The 17,601-nt window shown below is 45.2% G+C and overlaps 2 protein-coding genes across 8 annotated transcripts in view; one reads left to right on the top strand and one right to left on the bottom strand.

The window, feature by feature from the left end:
* The window catches only part of RAB9B (RAB9B, member RAS oncogene family), a 60,539-nt gene extending 55,178 nt beyond the window's left edge, over positions 1 to 5,361 (bottom strand). For 5 of the 6 annotated variants that reach the window (XM_074392084.1, XM_074392088.1, XM_074392083.1 and 2 more), the window contains exon 1: positions 4,809 to 5,361. The gene's annotated coding sequence lies outside the window, so the exon portion shown is untranslated. Of the gene's footprint in view, positions 1 to 1,941; positions 3,622 to 4,808 lie in introns of those variants that run through there. The other variant, XM_074392085.1, reaches the window with a different exon arrangement.
* On the top strand, positions 5,270 to 12,558 carry LOC120361819 (thymosin beta-15A-like). 2 transcript variants are annotated; one of them, XM_039463957.2, is made up of 3 exons: positions 5,270 to 5,294; positions 11,054 to 11,170; positions 12,109 to 12,558. In XM_039463957.2, exons 2-3 carry the CDS (start codon positions 11,071 to 11,073, stop codon positions 12,144 to 12,146), a joined length of 138 nt encoding a protein of 45 aa, XP_039319891.1. In that variant the 5' UTR covers positions 5,270 to 5,294; positions 11,054 to 11,070; the 3' UTR covers positions 12,147 to 12,558. The 2 variants fall into 2 exon arrangements, with proteins under 2 accessions (XP_039319891.1, XP_039319890.1); XM_039463956.2 differs by lacking the exon at positions 5,270 to 5,294 and adding an exon at positions 9,118 to 9,327.
* The last annotated feature ends 5,043 nt before the right edge of the window (positions 12,559 to 17,601 follow it).

The raw sequence follows: 17,601 nt of genomic DNA, 5'->3' as shown, positions 1-17,601 counted from the left end.
GCTCCCTCTGCAGAAAGAACCTGGACTGTGATGTGGGACAAAACAGGGACTAGGGAAGTGCATTTGACCCCTTGAAGAGTCTTTCCTACACCTGTTTTTGTCTGAGTCTCCAACTCTCCACACTGCTCATATTTCAGGCACAGTTGTGCTGAGAGAGCAGGCTGTGGTTAACCCTGCCTACCCCCAACTATGGCAAGCTATGCATTCCAGGCATTCTTCTACCCCTTGAAGATAAAACCACATATTTGTACCATCAAATTTTCTAGGGTCTCAGATTCTCAGCTATCTACACACAATGGCCAAAGGGCCTCATGAGCTCCCACCACAAATGGAAGAAGACAGGAAATCAAAACTTATTCAAAGAAGGGAAAAGTGCCCATGAGAAATCAGTACTCCCCAAAAGTTACACAAACATTAAACCGAGAGGGGATGGTTTCCTGACAAGGAATGTAACCCATGGCATCAGGGTGAAAGCACAGAATTTGAACTCAAAGGCCAAAAGGTGGAGTGGCCTTTGTTGTTATTCCCACAGGGGCAGTTTGAGCAGATATAGGAGTTTAACTTTGTTCAGGTCAGATTTTTGGTTCTTTTGCCAAGAAGAGTTTTAAGGCTAGCTGTCACACTATTATGTGTCTTTTTACATATTTAACCTTTATATCAATTAGTTAGAATAAGAAATCTCTAAAATTCTTTTAACAAAATTTAGGAGGCTAATTTAAAGGATCGATCTTTTGGCCATTGACAATTAGAATTCTCGATAGTGTACTAAATTTCAATAGCAACTGGATGCAATAGCCTTCTCAAAGAAGAAGTAATCCCAAAGACTCCCGTTCTCCTACATAGGTTAAGATAACAAATGACTCACAGGATTGCGGTTTGCCAGCACTCACTAGCTAGACCAGTGGTCCCCAACCTTTCTGGCAGTTTCTTGGAAGACAATTTTTCCATGGACTGGCATTATGGAGATGGTATTGGGATGATTCGAGCATATTACCTTAATTGTGTACTTTATTTCTATTATTATCACATTGTAATATATATTGAAATAATTATACAACTAACCATAATGTAGAATCAGTGGAAGCCCTGAACTTGTTTTCTTGCAACTAGACGATCTCATCTGAGAGTAATGGGAGAGGGTGACATATCATCAGGAATTAGATTTCCATGAGTGTGCAACTGAAGATCCTTTGCATGTGCAGTTCACCATAGACTTCTCTCTCCTATGACACTCTAATGCTGCTGACCTAACAGGAGGCAGAGCTCAGGCGGTAATGCCAGTAACGGGGAGTGGCTGTAAATATAGACGAAGCTTCTGTTGCTCACTGATGCACACCTCCTGCTGTACGGCCCAATTCCTAACAGGCCACGGACCTGTGCCGGTCCCTGGATTATGGGTTGGTGATCCTAGCCCTAGCCAATAAAGTTTGAGATGACAAAAGCCCCTTAAGAATGGGACATCTAATGACAAACTCTGCCGAGAGCTTGGCACATTCTAAACAAAATAAGATCTCTTCTTTTCCCAGCGAAGAGATTCGTTAGACCAGACGCCTGCCACCGTGACCCAAAAATCACTTGTCCTGGATGGTGGAGAGCAAGAGGGAGTGCTTCCTCTTGCTCACAAATAAAGCTCTCAAGGACACAGATCAAGATGAGAGGGAACTTTATCCTATAACCCTCTATGAACAACACAGAAATACAAAGACGAAGGAATACACTGCTTCTGGCAGGAAAGGGATCTGAAAATAAGAATATTCACATCACAAAGTAGTGTAAGGTATAACAGAGTTGCTACAACCAGATTCATCATACAAAAGTCTTTTTTCTGCCAGGCATAATACCTCATAGAGGAGACAAACAGAGAGATTTGTTTTGTACCATTCGCCTGACTGGGTTGTACAGAGAGAGAAACTGAGAGTCTAATTGGTAAGAAATTCTTACCCTTTTGCCAGCTTGTCAGGTTCCTGCATTCCCTTAACTGGAGGTTCCAGAAGAGTGGAGTGGCTTTGGTGACCCTGCTTGCTATACCAAACTGTGTGAAGGTTTGCTGAGAAATCAACTCACGAAAGGTAGATTAGCAGGAGAAAAGGCATACAAATTTATTTAGCGTATATACATGGCAGCCTTCAGAACAAAAGCAGAAATATACAGGGGAAATTGTTTGTATGCTTAGGTTCAACAAAGTGTGGGTAGCTCTGTAGAAATATGATGGGACAAAAAGGCTATGATCTAATGCCAATCTGGCAGGGCCTGTCTAGACTGTGCTTGGTCTCTCTGAACACACATTTCTCCCTCCTGGGTATAAGGCAGGACCCTCTCTGTAATGGGGGTCTTGTAACTTGCAGTCAAACAAGGTAGGGTAGGTCATTTCTTTATGGCTACTTTTATACAAAAAAGGTGGAGGAAAAATCAGAAAATTATTTTTAGGTTTTGTAACTATCTTTAGAAAAAAGGGCTTCTGGTTTCTAGGACCCTCCTTGGGGGAAGAGGGATTCTGCTCTGTGCAGTTAGCTCCTAGGGCAGAATGGGACTGAGAGACAGGAGGACCCAGAACATCAGAGAAAGCCCTTTACATCTGACACTACTACTGGGCCTTCATTTTGGGGCGCTGTGCTCTGTGCCCAAACACTAGAAGTCAACTGCATGTGCAAGTTCAACACTTACAATTTCTACTTTCCTCAAGAAACACAATAAAGCCCAAGAACACAATACAGCCCAATTTTTGGCCACGGTAAGACTAGGATCACCTTTCCTTAATCTTCCAATAAAATCTTCCCAGTCTCCATCTGAAAACTCATGACAAGCACCATTAACAGTCACAGTTCTAGCAACATACTGATGACCATGATATGTGTATTCTCTAAGTCAGAGATCCTTTCTTTACATCAAATAATTATTTTCTTAACCCTCACTTGAATTGCATTTGGCATCCATATTTCTCCCAGCTGTCTCCTAAAGGCACTCTATGCTTCTTGTGTCATGCACGTCAAAATGCTTCCAGCCTCTATCCATAACCGAGTTCCAAAGCTGCTCCCACTCTTTCAGGTGTTGGCTATCAGATCACTCCACTGCTTAGCAACAGAATCCCTATTGGTTTGCTCTGTTAACCTGACAATATACCACAGACCAGGTGGCTTAAACAGCAGAAATTAATTGTTCACAGTTCTGGAGGCTGGAAGTCCAAATCAAACTGTCAGCTGGCTTGGTTCCTTCTGAGCAGTAAGAGGGAAGGATCTCTTCCAGGGATCTTTCCTTGGCTTGTAGATGGCCCACTTCTCCATATGCCACTTCACATTTTTTTCCCTGTCCGCATACCTCTGTGTTTGAATTTCCCCTTTTGATAGGCACAATGCACGCTAGCCATTTTGGGTTAGAGCCCACCCTAATGAATGTAATTTCACTTAAGTACCCCAGTAAAGAACCTATCTTCATGTAGAAGAGGGGCAAGAAGTCAGGAGTTCATTAGATGTATTTGGTGGTGTTGGAGGGGAGGGACACATTTGAACCCATAGGACACAGGAATTCTGAGTTGTAGTTGGGAATATCTCTTGCTTCTTCCATTAGTTTAAGAGAACAGTGGTGACTGACGAAGAGATACAAGGTGACTCCTACCCATCTTTTTTTCAAGACGACTTGAATGTTGAGTAATTTTACACCCCCCCCCCCCCACACACACACAAATCTGGTTTATTCCATGAAGTTCTCCAGGTATAAGGAAACTGAAAAAGCTAATAGACATTGTTAGAGATACAATGTTGATCTGACTAATCCTTATAAAGGAAAACCTAGGAATATAAGAGACAGAAATGACCGTATACTAAAGGTATTAAATAGAAAATTATTAAATGAAAATAATGACTGTCCTTGATGCAACTTGCGCTATAGATATATTAGAGTTGACAATGTTTAGTTCTCAGTGAAATAATGCATGAAAAGTTGTCAAGACGCCAAAGACCACCTGCCCCTCCCTTTTATTACCTCTGCCAAGGAGGTAATAATAACCCATTAACCTCATGGCCTCAGATCTCAATCACACCCCCTTGTCAACGTTTCCCCTGTTATTTCTCAGATTCTTAGGTGAGCTCGGAAACTAGCGTTCGCCTTTCTTTTACTTGCAGCCTCTCAACAGGTGCCTGCCACGAGAAAATTAGCCTCTGGGGTACGGCCGACTTTTGTTCGCTGGGGGTCGCAGATCCCAGTCCTCAGGGACTCAAGACTGGGCCACAAAGGAAGAAAGCGAAGGAGTGGAAGCAGCCTCATCCGAAAACCTGATACTTCCCCTCCACCGCCTCCACTGTCACCAGGTGGAACACTCCCTCTCCCATCTTCTAAACAGAAGGCAAAGTGCCTCCCGCACCGCCCCCTCCCCCCGACCCCCTTACGTTTCCTCGGAAAAACCGTCCGCCTACCAGCTCTGTGCAATCGGCCGCACAGAATTCAAGTTCGGACTCGGCTTTGATGATGTGACAGGGAGAGAGACTAGAAATTGGACCATCTCCCACCCCCCATAGTCCTTCCCAGGAAGAGATGAGGAGATGCAGCAGGGGTTCAAGACAGCTTCCGATCATCCCCTCCCGCCCCCTGCCACCTCTCCAAACACCACCCGCCCCCCGACCCCCAACAACAGCGCCGCCCACCTCAATCCAGGCAAATCCTGAAGCCTACCCAGGTGAACCACAACTCCTTCCTCAGCTCAACCAGGCCACGGGAGTGCTCCATGCCCTGCCTCGCAGTTACCGATCCTCCAAACAGGGGCGGCGCTTCCCCGACCCCTCTCCGCGCAGGGCAATCGCGCGCTCTTTCTTTACCTGCGCTTCACTGGTGGGCAGCCTGTGCTCCCGCGTCCACAGCCGTTTCCACGCCTTCCGGTCCCCGTAGCTCTGCAGGGGAACAGGATCGCTGGCGCCTCCGCGGCCGCTAAACGACCCCGGGCGCCCGACCCAGCGAGTGCTTCGCAGGACCGCCCAGCGAGGGGTAGCCGAGTCGGGGCAGCGCGGTTCCCAAGGCAGCCACGGCTGCGCCCACCCTCCAGTTCGGCCCTCCGGGCAGCCGCGGTGGCTTTCAGTCTCTGCCCACCGAAACAAAAGGGCGTGAGAGCGTGACGAGCCGGGCAGCGCGGCCAATCAGTGGGGCGAAGGGAAGGCCTCCTCGCGCAGCCTCCGGCCGGGAGCTGCTGCTGGCTAGAGTAGCGAGCTGGGAGCCGGCGGGCGGGGGCTGCTGCAGACAGGCGCGGGAGCCGGCGCGGCGTCAAGTGCAGGTCGGACGCGCGGACCGGGCCCATTTCCCTTTCACCCGTGAGTTTGCTGCTACCCCGTGGCCTCCCTTCTCCCCATCCCCTTCCACCTTGGCGGTCATCCGGCCTTTGAGACCGGATGCCTTAAACACGAGGTGGGACAGAAACCAAGTGAACAATGAGAGTTCCTCACCTTTGCATAGAGGGAAGTGGGGAAAGAGCGTTTCCTGTGTGCTTTCTGTGTGCAGATGCGCCTGCAAGGACATCTTCTTCTCGGCAGCCGTGTGAAGGAGGTAGCAACGTGCCCATTTAACAGGAAAGGACTGAAGCACCCAGACAGCACAGTTAGGAAGTGCAGAGCTGAGAGCTCACAACCAAGACAACATGTCTGACTTCAAAGACTGCCCCTCGCCAACACTCCTCTATTCTGTCAGATTAAGGGTTAGTGGGGGAAAACCAAAGCCAGGATGGGAGGACCAACTTGGGATTGCACAGAATTAGTGAGCAAGGACTGTTGTTTCCATTTCACAGATGAAGAAACTGAGCCAAAGAGAGAGAGGTTACGAGTCTTGCCCTGTATCTCACCCTGAGTGAAGCATCCAACTTAGCACCCCTCTGTTGCTCTCCAGATGCTAATTCTTTGCCCTGCAGTGCTGCCTGGAGAGCATTTTTGCACGGGTACTCTCAAACCATCTCAATAGCAGTCTCAATGTGATGATAGTGGTGAGGGAGAAGGTGAGGAGGTAGTGGGGAGAGGGCTGAGGGCAAATGGAGGCAGCCTTTATGGTGCCCATTGCACAGAAGTGGAAACTCTTCTTGGCACTTTTCTTTCTTTCGTTTTTTGTTAATACTTTTTTTTTTGGTTTGTTTTAAACACGACAAGCTGCCTGTTTTATAAAAGCAACATGACTTCTACAGCCCTTTGCAAACCCAAAGGAGGCAAGGCTCAGAGAGGTAAAATGATTGGTCTGAAGTTACAAGGTGAAGCCAAAATTTGGACCTAGTCTCTGAATCCAGAACTCATGCTATTAATCAATCAAAGTATGAGGACAAGGTGGGCTGCCTCAGAGTCATTTTGGAGAGCTTGTAATAAATGCAGATTCCTGGGCCTTCCCCCTGGGGGATTTTAATATACTAGGACTAGGGGTGAAGAGTGTGATTTGTAGTTTTAACTAGTTCTGTAGTTGATTCTGAGGTGTAGGGAGATTCGTGAACCACTGTTCTAAACACCACCTGTGTCGTTGAAGGTTACAAGTAAATGGGCCTGCTGTTGGTATATTTGTCCATGGCATGTCTGTCATGACATGTAACTCCAGAGCACAGGTTCCGACCCGAGGTCCTTCCTAGAATTGTATGCAAAGAATCTGGCCTCCGGACATTTTTCTGAGTCCACAGTTCTGTAGATTTTCAAATGAGTTTATCATAAGGTCTTCCTTCTTCAAGTCATGCTTGAAGAAGACGCATGAGAAATAAAACCCCATTTAACCTAACCCCCAAACCGCAGCTGTCTGTCACTGATATAGCTCTTTCATTTCCTGGCTCAAGGACAGGTTGCTAGGTTGCCCTTCTGTGAGCTCTTCAGGGGACTTCTCCTTTGCTGGATTTGGCATCACTGGCCCCAGAGAAGGAGCAACTCCATGGAAACGGCATGCAGGGCTGTCCAAAGTGAATGACCGTGAAGGCAGTGGCTGGAAAACTGCTCCATTTTTCTCTGGCTTAGAGAGCAGGTATTACTTGCTTTATGTACAGCGTGTCTAGGAGGCTCTTGTGGGGCTTGTTCTTGACTTCTGATGCTTAGAAACAAGTAAACAGTCTGACACCCTTTGGCTGCTGTTAGCTTCTTCTTCAGCCTGCCAAGGTACTTCACTTTCTCTTTTCCGCCCTCTTATTTGCATCACCAAGATCGAGAGTTTCTTGGAGTAAACAACACTTTTCAATAGAAGACATACATGTGGCCAACAATCATATAAAAAAAAACTCAGCATCACTGATCATTAGAGAAATGCAAATCAAAAGCACAAGGAGATACCATCTCACACCAGTCAGAATGGCTATTGTTAAAAAGTCAAAAAATAGCAGATGCTGTCAAGGTTGTGGAGAAAAAGGTATGCTTGTACACTGTTGCTGGAAGTATAAATTGGTTCAGCCATTGCGAAAGACAGTGTGACAATTCCTCAAAGACCAAAAGGTGGAAATACCATTTGACCCAGCAATCCCATTACTAGGTATATACCAGATAGAATAGAGATTGTTCTGTTATAAAGATACATGCACAGGTATGTTCATTGGAACACTATTCACAATAGTAAAGATATGGAATCAATCTAAATGCCCATCAATGATAGACTGGATAAATGAAAATGTGGTATATATACAGTATGGAATACTATGCAGCCATAAAAAAAGAGATCATGTCCTTTGCAGGGACATGGATAGAGGCAGAAGCCATTATCCTTAGCAAACTAATGCAGGAACAGAAAACTAAATACCGTATGTTCTTACTTGTAAGTGGGGACTAAATTATGAGAACACATAGATACAGAGGGAAACAACAAACAGTGGGATCTGTCAGAGAGTGGATGGTGGGAAGATGGAGAGGATCAGTAAAAATATCTAATGGGTACTAGGCTGAATATATGGGTGATGAAATAATCTGTACAACAAACGCCCATAACACTGTTTACCTATGTAACAAACCTGCACATGTACCCCTGAACTTAAAAATTTTAAAAATATACTGGAAGCTACATGTCACATTCAAGGTAGGACTACCCCTGGGGAAGTGGGAGGGGAAATGGAAATGGAGTAAAAGTCAGGGAAACCTCAATTTTTTTTTTCTGTAAAGTTTTCATTCCTTAAAAAGAAAGACAAAGTAAATATACCTAAATGTTAACAACATTGAAATTTGAGTAGTTGAAACACTGCTGTTTATTATATTTAATGCCAGGGACATTGTAGATAGTCAATGAATATTGTTTGTTGAATGAGTATGTCTTCGTGTTTTAAAAGTTTCTCCAACAAACATATACAATTCTCAAATTAATAAAAAGTGCTACAAGAGCAAAGAAAAGGTAATGAAGTGGGGAAGGCTTGAGAAATCCTTGTGGAATCATTTCTGATTTATGTAGATCTATGTCACTGTACATGGGATGCAAGCTAAAAACACAGTTCTACTTCCATCTTACATTAACAGTGTACGTTTCTGGGTGAGTATCCAGAAGATGATGTTGAACACTTAGTCCTTTCAAGTAAATACCAGATCCTCAATTTTCTCTTCCAACAGACAGTGGGTCGTGCTATTGTCCAAAAATTCCTTTGTCACAGATTTATTACATTAATATATAGACAGCTCCACAACCCATTTGTCATGTGGGCCAAAGTGCTAGGGATTGGGGATAAAAAGGTGAATGAATAGCGTCAGTTGTTCTGTGATTATGAACTGACTGTTACCGTGTTCAGTGGCCGAGAAAGTTGCAAATGTGACTTTTACATTTCATAGGAGAGTACTATGTCACAGAAATGACCAGTTGAATGGCCCTGAACCACCTATCCTCACCATGAGAACCCTTACTCGACGACCTGGCCAAAGATTAGGGCAGAAAACATCGAGCCCCACTCTCAACCTACTGTTAGGTTGTCATAGTGTCCTTAGGCTCCAATGGCTATAAAAAGCCAAGAGAGCCTAAATGCTGGTCATTCAGCTTGGACCTCCGTGTTCTAGATGTTCTAATCTCACTGGGCAAGATGCATCTGCTTACTGCAGAGGCCTCTGTTGGGGTGAAGGGAATGCGGCCCCTCAGGACTGACAGCGGTGGGAGAGGCCCGGGAGGCGGGGTCTGGGTGGGCGGGGTCTGCTCTGACGTCACGAAGCCCCTGACGGCAGAGGAGACGGACGGTGGGCGCAGGCTCTGGAGGCCCAAGCGGAAGAGGGGAAGGAGGCGAGCCCGGGAGCCCTCGGCCAATGGGAGAGGCCTGAGGCGGGGCCGCCACGGGGCTTAGCACGGCGGGGCTCTGCGCGGGAACGCGAACCTGGTCCGGAGCCGGCCTCGGTCTCAGCCCCGCGGGCGGCCTTTCCCGAGTCTTCAACCCTTCAGGTGAGGACGTGCGGCCTCGCGGAGCCCGAGGACCACGGGGACGGGAAGGCGTGGGGGTCGCGAGCTGGGGAAGCCGCGCCCGCGGGAGCCAGAGCGGCCGGGGTTGGGGCTGGCGCTTCGCGTCTGCACCGCCGCCCGGCCCGGCGAGTCCGCGCCTTTGTCCTCCCCCGGGCGGGCGCCGCCCTCTGCGCGGGATGCCGAGCCCTCCCGGGGGTGTGAAACAAGGCCCCGCGGTGGGGAGCGGGGGCGAAGCCGTAAAGCGGCCCGTGCGCGGTGGCTGCGGGTCTGAGGCTTAGGGGATGAGGAGTTCGGGGGCCGCCGGGAACGGGCCCTCTGGGGCTGGGCCCTCGTTCCCTCTCCTCCCACGGCCGTCGGGCTGGGCGCCCGGCAACGCTCATCGTTCCCTGGAAAAGTGTGCCGGCTGCTCCTGGCAGCCTGGCCTCTGCGCCCGGCCCTGCTGTTATTTATGGGCTAGTTCCACTTCCCAGCGCCCAGCTTGGAGTCTGGTCGCTCGCCTGGGTCACCTCGACGGAATGGAGGCACGTTCGGCACTTCTGGCTGCTTGGGGGCCTCTCCATTCTACCCGAGGCACCAGGCCAAGTGTCGTACTCCCCCACGGTGGGGCCGGGCTCGCCCACCAGGGCTCTGCCTTGCGATTTCTGGGATATCCTCTGGTCTCTTCTGGACAAACTCGGGACGCTCACAGGGCGCCAGGCATTCCGTCAGGTCCACAGCCATGCACCCCTGAGCCTCCTCTCTTTGCGTCTCTCTCTGCAGAGAAACGATGGTGAAGGAAGACACACTTAGGTTTGGTTTATTCCATTTTGCTCGAGTCCTGGGTCGTCTCATCCTAGTTAGCTGTTCCTTCTTACAACGTGTGCAAACCAATGCCACGAGGAGCTATGATGAGACGTCTATTGTAGTGTCTTAATGTTCGTCTGTGCTGCTCCCCGTCTCCTAGGAAAAATACCAAAGATCCAAAGTAATGTAATAGAATGTGAAGATGCTCGAATAGTGCTATCTGCTGCTATAAAATCGTTAACTGGTTAAAGCCGGTCTTTATTTTTGCTTCTATCTCTGTCTGATCTTGTGCTTCTCTCACCTCCATTTTACCGTTGCTGTGATTTAAGAGTCAGACATATTGGCTCTGGGTTTCTAGAACATCTTGGTTTCTGGTGCATTCTGATCCAATGGCATTTACTGCCTACCAAAAATGGGCTACTGATGTGGAATGGAAGATTATTCTAACAAAAATATAACTTTTCCAAGATCTGTTGCTGTTTTTCTGTTGAAAATCAGTGGGTAGAATATACATTGATATGAAATGTGAAAACTTTTGCTTGTGACCCCTTAGTCCGAAGATAGTTCTGCCAGGTAAGTTTTCTTAAAAAATATTTTTTTCTGGTGGGGCGCAGTGGCTCACTCCTGTAATCCCAGCACTTTGGGAGGCCGAGGCGGGCTGATCACTTCAGGCCAGGAGTTTGAGACTAGCCTGGCCAACATGGTGAGACCCCCTGTCTCTACTAAAAATACAAAAATTAGCTGGGCATGGTGGTGCATGCTTGTTTGTAATCACAGCTACTTGGGACGCTGAGGCAGAGGAATTGCTTGAACCCAGGAGGCAGAGGTTGTAGTGAGCTGGTATTGTGCCACCACACGCCAGCCTGGGCGAGAGAGTGAGACCCTGTCTCAAAAAAATAAAGATAACACATTTTTTTCTTTTCAGTCTATCTTCTAGTCAAGATGAGTGATAAACCAGACTTGTCAGAAGTGGAGAAGTTTGACAGGTCAAAACTGAAGAAAACTAATACTGAAGAAAAAAATACTCTTCCCTCAAAGGAAAGTAAGTCATGGTGGGGCCGGGGGGGGTGGGGGGGGCGGGGGTTCTAGTGGAAATAAACATTCATTAGAGAAAGTTAATAGGTTTGGTAAATCTTCTAGTAAATTTTTGCCACAAAGTAAGCAATAATTAGAGCACCATGGTATTTAATGCAATGGGTAAAACTATCAAATAGTTTTCTTCTGGTTCTCCCATGATGGGCCTAGTAGTGATGGGGCAATAAAAAACTAGTTTCTTGTTTGAAAATGATTAAAAACCACATTAAAACCAATCTTGGACTATTGGATGTAGCACTAAAAGACACTTACATTTTGTCTACTTTTGGGTATTTGGTATTTTTCTACATTTAGAAATTTTCGTCCATAATGTTATCCTTAAAGAACCCTGTAGAATCTGCAGTTTTGGCCTTCTATATATGATGACAAGATAAGGTGAGATAACAAATTTACTTCTGGGTATACTCAAATCTCTCAGATTCAAGGGATCGATTCTGCCCTTTGGAGTTACAACCTGATGGAGAAACTCTAAGCCTATTCACAACACCTGAGTGAGAGGCCCCTTTTGTTAGGTCAGTTTTATTTGAAAGTTGCAACATTAGTTAAAGTTATCTGAAAGTGTATACTTTCCTAAGTATATAGCGATAAATAGATCTGAAGAAAGTTCTCCGATTACTCCTCAGTCTTGAGTAATCTGGAAAAAAAATGGCAACAGCATTTGGAAAAACAAACCCTACAGTTGATGTAGTTTCTAATTGGTAGTTCAGGTGGTTCACGTGCACACACATGCATGCACCCACCACACTGTGAGTTTCGTGGTTAATGCCTTGGCATTCCAAATTTAAAGCATGTATGGCAGCCTTCAATGACTTACAAAGAGTTATTCTGGAAGAAGCTGAACTTAGGAAAATACTTTTGTAATTTCTTGTTTCTTTTCCCCACTAGCTATCCAGCAGGAGAAAGACTGTGTCCGAACATCCTAAAATGGGGATCTCCTCTCAAGAGCAGATTTCAACATTTCCTGGCGGTCTTGGTTTTAGGCTTGTTTTTTTTTTTTTGATAAACCTATGTGTTTGCAGAGATCTCAGGCATCTTCTGATTTCTTCTCACCTATATTTCCTGGCTAAGAGGTCTGGGGTAGTGAATGTTTCCGTAAGTTCCTTTCTAAACTTCCCATTGGTATGTAAACTCCACATGGCAGATGCCGTCAATAATCTTGCCATTGATGACAGTTGTATGTGTAGTCCTTCCACCTCATACAGGATAAGCCAATTTTAACCTTCTACAATGGGTGCCTCAATTGTTTCATAATCTTCATGAAGTTGCATCCTTTGGCAACATCTTACAGTTTATTTTCACCTCCAATGTAGCAATAAAATAAGAAATATAATCATTCTCATGTGACTCTTGTAGTTCATTCTGGTAGTATTCTAAGGCATGAAAAGTACATAAGGCTACCTTGTCAGCCAAACAACATGGTTGAAGGAAAACTGTTAGCAGATTATTCGTGGGGGGAAATAATCAATTCTGTCCAGGTCCAGTGAGTCCTGACTTGGGGATGCTAGGTGCTCTTTCTTTCGAGTTGGAACCACAGAGTTCCCGAACCTTGGGAGAGAAGGTCATGTGGACTAACCTCCATATCTCAGAGTGAAGAAATGAAAACACAGGGTCTCATGTGATCTGTTCAAGCTGAATAAGGGCTGGAGTTCAAGCTGGGCTCTCTTGCCTTCTGGAAACTTTTTCAGCTTAATGGGCGTTAATATCCAGCACTGAAGTTGGATGGAGAAAGGGACAGGAGGCACTTGCTAACAAACGCCATATTAAGCACATCACATTTTCTAATGACCCGTAACACTGAACTTCTGATACAGTTTTTCTACTGAACAGAATTTGCCGTTTTATGAAGTAAGCATTTCTGCTATTCATGGTGAGCGTAAATGCTGTGAACTGACTTTTGTCACCTGTGACCACCGGATTCATATTTTGAAGCCCTAATCCCTAGTGCGATTGTATCTGGAGATAGGTTGTTTCAGAAGTCATTTAGGTGATAAAGTGATAACAGTTAGGGCTTAGTCCAATAGGACTGTGGCTTTATATGAGGAGAGACAGACCAGTCTCCAACATGTGAGGACACAGAAAGGTGGCTGTCTATGTGCCAAGAAGGGAGCCCTCGCCAGAATCTGACCTTGCTGCTGGACGTCAACTTGAGATTTCTAGAATCTAGAATTGTGAGCAAGTACATTTCTGTTAAGACACTTAGTCTATGCTAATACGATAAGGAATACGTATAAATGCATGCATTTCAATTCCTGCCTTTAAACAATACTTTTATCCCTTTTTAAAAATTATTATTTTATTTTTATGGGACAGGGTTCCGCTCCGTCTCCCAGGTTGGAGTGCAGTGGTACAATCACAGCTCACTGCAGCCTTGACCTCCTGGGCTCGAGCAATCCTCCCACCTCAGCCTCCCCAGTACCTGGGACAACAGGCACGTTCCACCACACCCAGCTAATCTTTTTGATTATTAGTAGAGGTGAGGTCTCGCTATGCCCAGGCTGGTCTTGAACTGGGCTGAAGCAATCTGCCTGCCTCGGGCTCCCAAAGTGCTGGGATTATAGGCATGAGCCACCATGCCCAACCTACTTTAACCACGTGTATAAAAATGAATCACCTATAATCCCACCAAATAGAAGTATTAGACATCCAGACTTGTGATCAATTAATGTACATATCTTCCTACAAAGACAGATCATACCATTCACACCTATTTGCAACCTCAGGTATTATCTTACCTTCCCCTTTCTAAGGGCTCACGTTCGTAAATAATCACGTGGGTTTACATGAAGTGTGGAAGCTGTTTTCTCTGCTATAGCTTAAAGTTTCTAAAGCAAAACAGTAGGTGGGTCAACTTGGATCAAGTACCAATGAAGTGACACAGTCACAGGGCTTAGTGTAGCCAGAGGATTTGAGCCTTGGGGGTCACCATGTTAGTCACCAATACCTTAACTCCTGCCTGAGGCTATTGTCCAGTAGAGTGGCTGAGCCCCTTGCGGTGATAATACTGCTTACATTGTGCCCAAACCTGCCTCCCTGTAATTTCTATCCAATAGTCCTGGGATTGTGTGCTGGAGACCTGGAGACGGTAGTTAATCCATCCTCTAGGATTTGAAGTCAGCTGTCGTGTGCCTGCCCCTGTACTTCCAAGTCTTCTGCAGCTGACTCTTCTAAGATCCTTCAGACCCAAATTTCATAGATGGGAAAGCATCCTGGCTGCAGATAGGCTCAGAGTTGCTCATTATCAGGTCTCTGAATCCTGATAATGATCCTATCATCCGACACATTTGCTCCCCTTTCTGTGTTGTCATTTGCACATTGGATAAAGATGGTATCCGTCGATGATAGATTCAGCAACTTCTTCATTTGCAAACTAGTGCAGCTCAAAGGAAAGCATGAAGGTTGTCCGGTGACCTGGGGTTGAACAATAACTCGTAGTCGGTTGCATCTGGTAGTTGTCCTTCTCATTAAAGACTTGGTGCGCACCCTGTAAGTGTTAAACTGAGTTGGAGCAGATGAGAAGTGCATGGTAGGAGGTGAAAGACATGTAATTACTAAGTGAATACTCATACGGAAACGAGATGGGAAAAACGGCAGTTGCTCATCCTCAGTAGTTTTGCCCCGTGTTTCTCAACTATTTAATATCGGGGTACTCTATTCTAGTCACCGGGTTTACTTGTCTTTTCAATCAGGGTTATATTTTTTTCCAAATAAGCAAAGATTGAGATTTAGGTCCCTGAATTCATCCATTATCTACAAAACTGGCAGTACTAGGGCTTCGTTGTAGCAGTTGCATTTATAGGGGAAGTAAAAGTCTGAAGTTAAATGATTGTCTTCCGTTATGCATCTACATCCTTTGAAAATCACTTGTCAATGGCTTTACACCTTTATTCTGTCCGTGTACACAGGCAGAGATGACGTTAATTACTAAGAACAGAAAAGGATGAAATGTCGGAAAGAGAAAACATACTGAAAGTGAAAAGAGGAAAAGCAGCCAAATAAAATTTCATGCCTAATTTATCTTTACAAAGGACAAAAAGGTCTCGTGTAGTATCATGGCTTAAAATTTCCACGAAACTGTACAGGCCAGTGAGTTTTAAAAACACTCTTAGAATTTAATCAATGCACGTTCATACCTAATAAGAATATCTTGGCTTTGGCATCTTAAATGTGTAGAAATACGTTTGATTATTACCTTGATAATATTCTACCTATTTGAACCTGAGCAAGTGACAATCTTCTGTGGTTCAGTTTCTTCATCCATAAAAACGGAGACAATGATTGCGATTCCTCTTTGCAGGAAGATATGTACAATTATTGTCTCCATTTTTATGGATGAAGAAACTGACCCATTGTCTCCATTTTTATGGATGAAGAAACTGAACCACAAAAGATTGTCACTTGCTCAAGAGATCTTCTGAAAGATAATTGAAGTGTTCCCTGTAAAGCACTTAGAACAATGCCTGGCACAATCACCGTTCACTCAGGGGTGACGCTTGCTTTATTACTACAGCAACCCCTGTTTTAATGGAGATTAACCAACATGAGTGTCACCTATACAGGTGGTAATGAAAGGGAGTGAAATAAACTGGCAAGGTCAGAAGTGGGGTAAGTTCATTCAATCTTCTGCTTAATATGTGCCACGTAGACTCTACCAATGTTCGAGGGATTGTGATTTTTCAGTAATCAAAATTGTAATTAAGTCCTTGGCTTTACCATTGAACTGAATATATTTTTGTCTACAGTCATATCAAATGGTGAAGAGACATCTCTGAAGAGCCAGGAAAAAATACTGACATTACTGTGTAGTCACTAATTAAAGGCAAAGGTATTGATTAATGATATCACGAACAAGTCTGATACATAACCGGACATTTTACGGATGTGAACAACACTCAGGTCCCTGCAGTAATGTTTTGGTGCAGAAAGCTTGTATTAGGGATTTCCAGAGAAATGAAACCAAGAGAACGTTCATCCATCTATCTATCGAGAGAGATTTATTTTAAGAAACTGATTCATGTGATTATGGAGGCGGCAAGTCCTGAATCTGCAGGATGGGCTGGCAGCCTGGAGTCTCAGGTACAAGCTGACATTACACTTTAAGGCTAAAGTCCATGAGGTCGAAGACCCATGGGACAAACGATGTTGCAGTTCAAGTGTGAAGGCTGTCTGCTACAGAATTTACTCTTGCTTGGGGGAAGTCAGTCTTTTTATTCTATTCAGGCCATTATGGAGGGCAGTCTCTCTTACTCAGATCCGTTGATTTAAATGTTAATGTTACCCAAAAACACCTTCACAGAAACATTCAGAATAAAGTTTGACCACAGACCAAACCAAGTCGGGTTATATCACTCTATGAAGTCAGGTTACCTAAATCTCTATCTTTGCTTATTTGGAGGGGGGGGGGAAGTATCTCCCCCTGGTTGGAAAGGCAAGACAAGACATAAAATTGGCCACCACAGAGCTAAATGTGGATCATCGGGTAATGACTGTAAATCCCTAACCTGAAAAGTTTTCCCCACTCCCTGCTTCCCACCCTTTCTGTCACCAATTTGCAACAGGATGAACATATGCTCCCCAACTTCCAGTGGACTGACGTCCAGCTAAACGTATCATAAAGTCAAACAATTTTAAGTCAAACCATCCTGAGTTGGAGTCCGTCCGTACTGGACACAATTGGGCAACACAGAATGGCTATGCATATGCTTCAGACAGCTATTGCAACATGGAATTGAGCACAGGAATTGTCGAATTTGCTAAAACTGCTGCTTGAAAAAGCTCCCGTGTTTGCATGAGAAAATCACGTTCCTTGTACACTTTTGCAGGAAGGCTAACTAGATGCTTTTGCTTTTACACCTCTGAATTGATCACATTGCCTTCGAGGAAAGATCAAGCTATGAAAATCCTTGCTGTGAAGGGGAGGATCACCTCAGACTGTCTGCCCCTAGGTATCCATGCCTTGATGGTGCCATCACTACAACATGAGAGAGGATGGCAGAGGACAATGTTCGAGTACTTGGGTTCTGGACTCAGACTGGTGTGGATTTGAATCCTTGCTTTTCCATTTATCAGCTGTGTTATCACAGGACGCGTTACTCAGTTACTCTGTGTGTTGTCTGCAAAAAATTGAGGCTAAAATGTCTACACCATAAAGGGTTATTGGGAGGAGTCAATGTGATACACAGACCATGGAGGAATCGCAGTTTGACATTCTCATGGGCTTAACACTGGGACTCAGACAGCTTTGTAGAGAAAGAATTTTTTTTTTTTTTAAAGTGCAGTACAGGAAAGGGGACTGTACCCAAGAGATCCAGAAGGGCTGTGTGGACTAGCCACACAAAATTCAGCAAAGGTTGTCAGGGGCCAGTGTCTTATCTAATACAT

The sequence above is a fragment of the Saimiri boliviensis genome, chromosome X, assembly GCF_048565385.1.
Source record: "Saimiri boliviensis isolate mSaiBol1 chromosome X, mSaiBol1.pri, whole genome shotgun sequence".
NCBI lineage: Eukaryota > Metazoa > Chordata > Mammalia > Primates > Cebidae > Saimiri > Saimiri boliviensis.
Note: the sequence above shows the minus strand (reverse complement) of the source record. Positions and strands in the feature narration are given on the sequence as shown.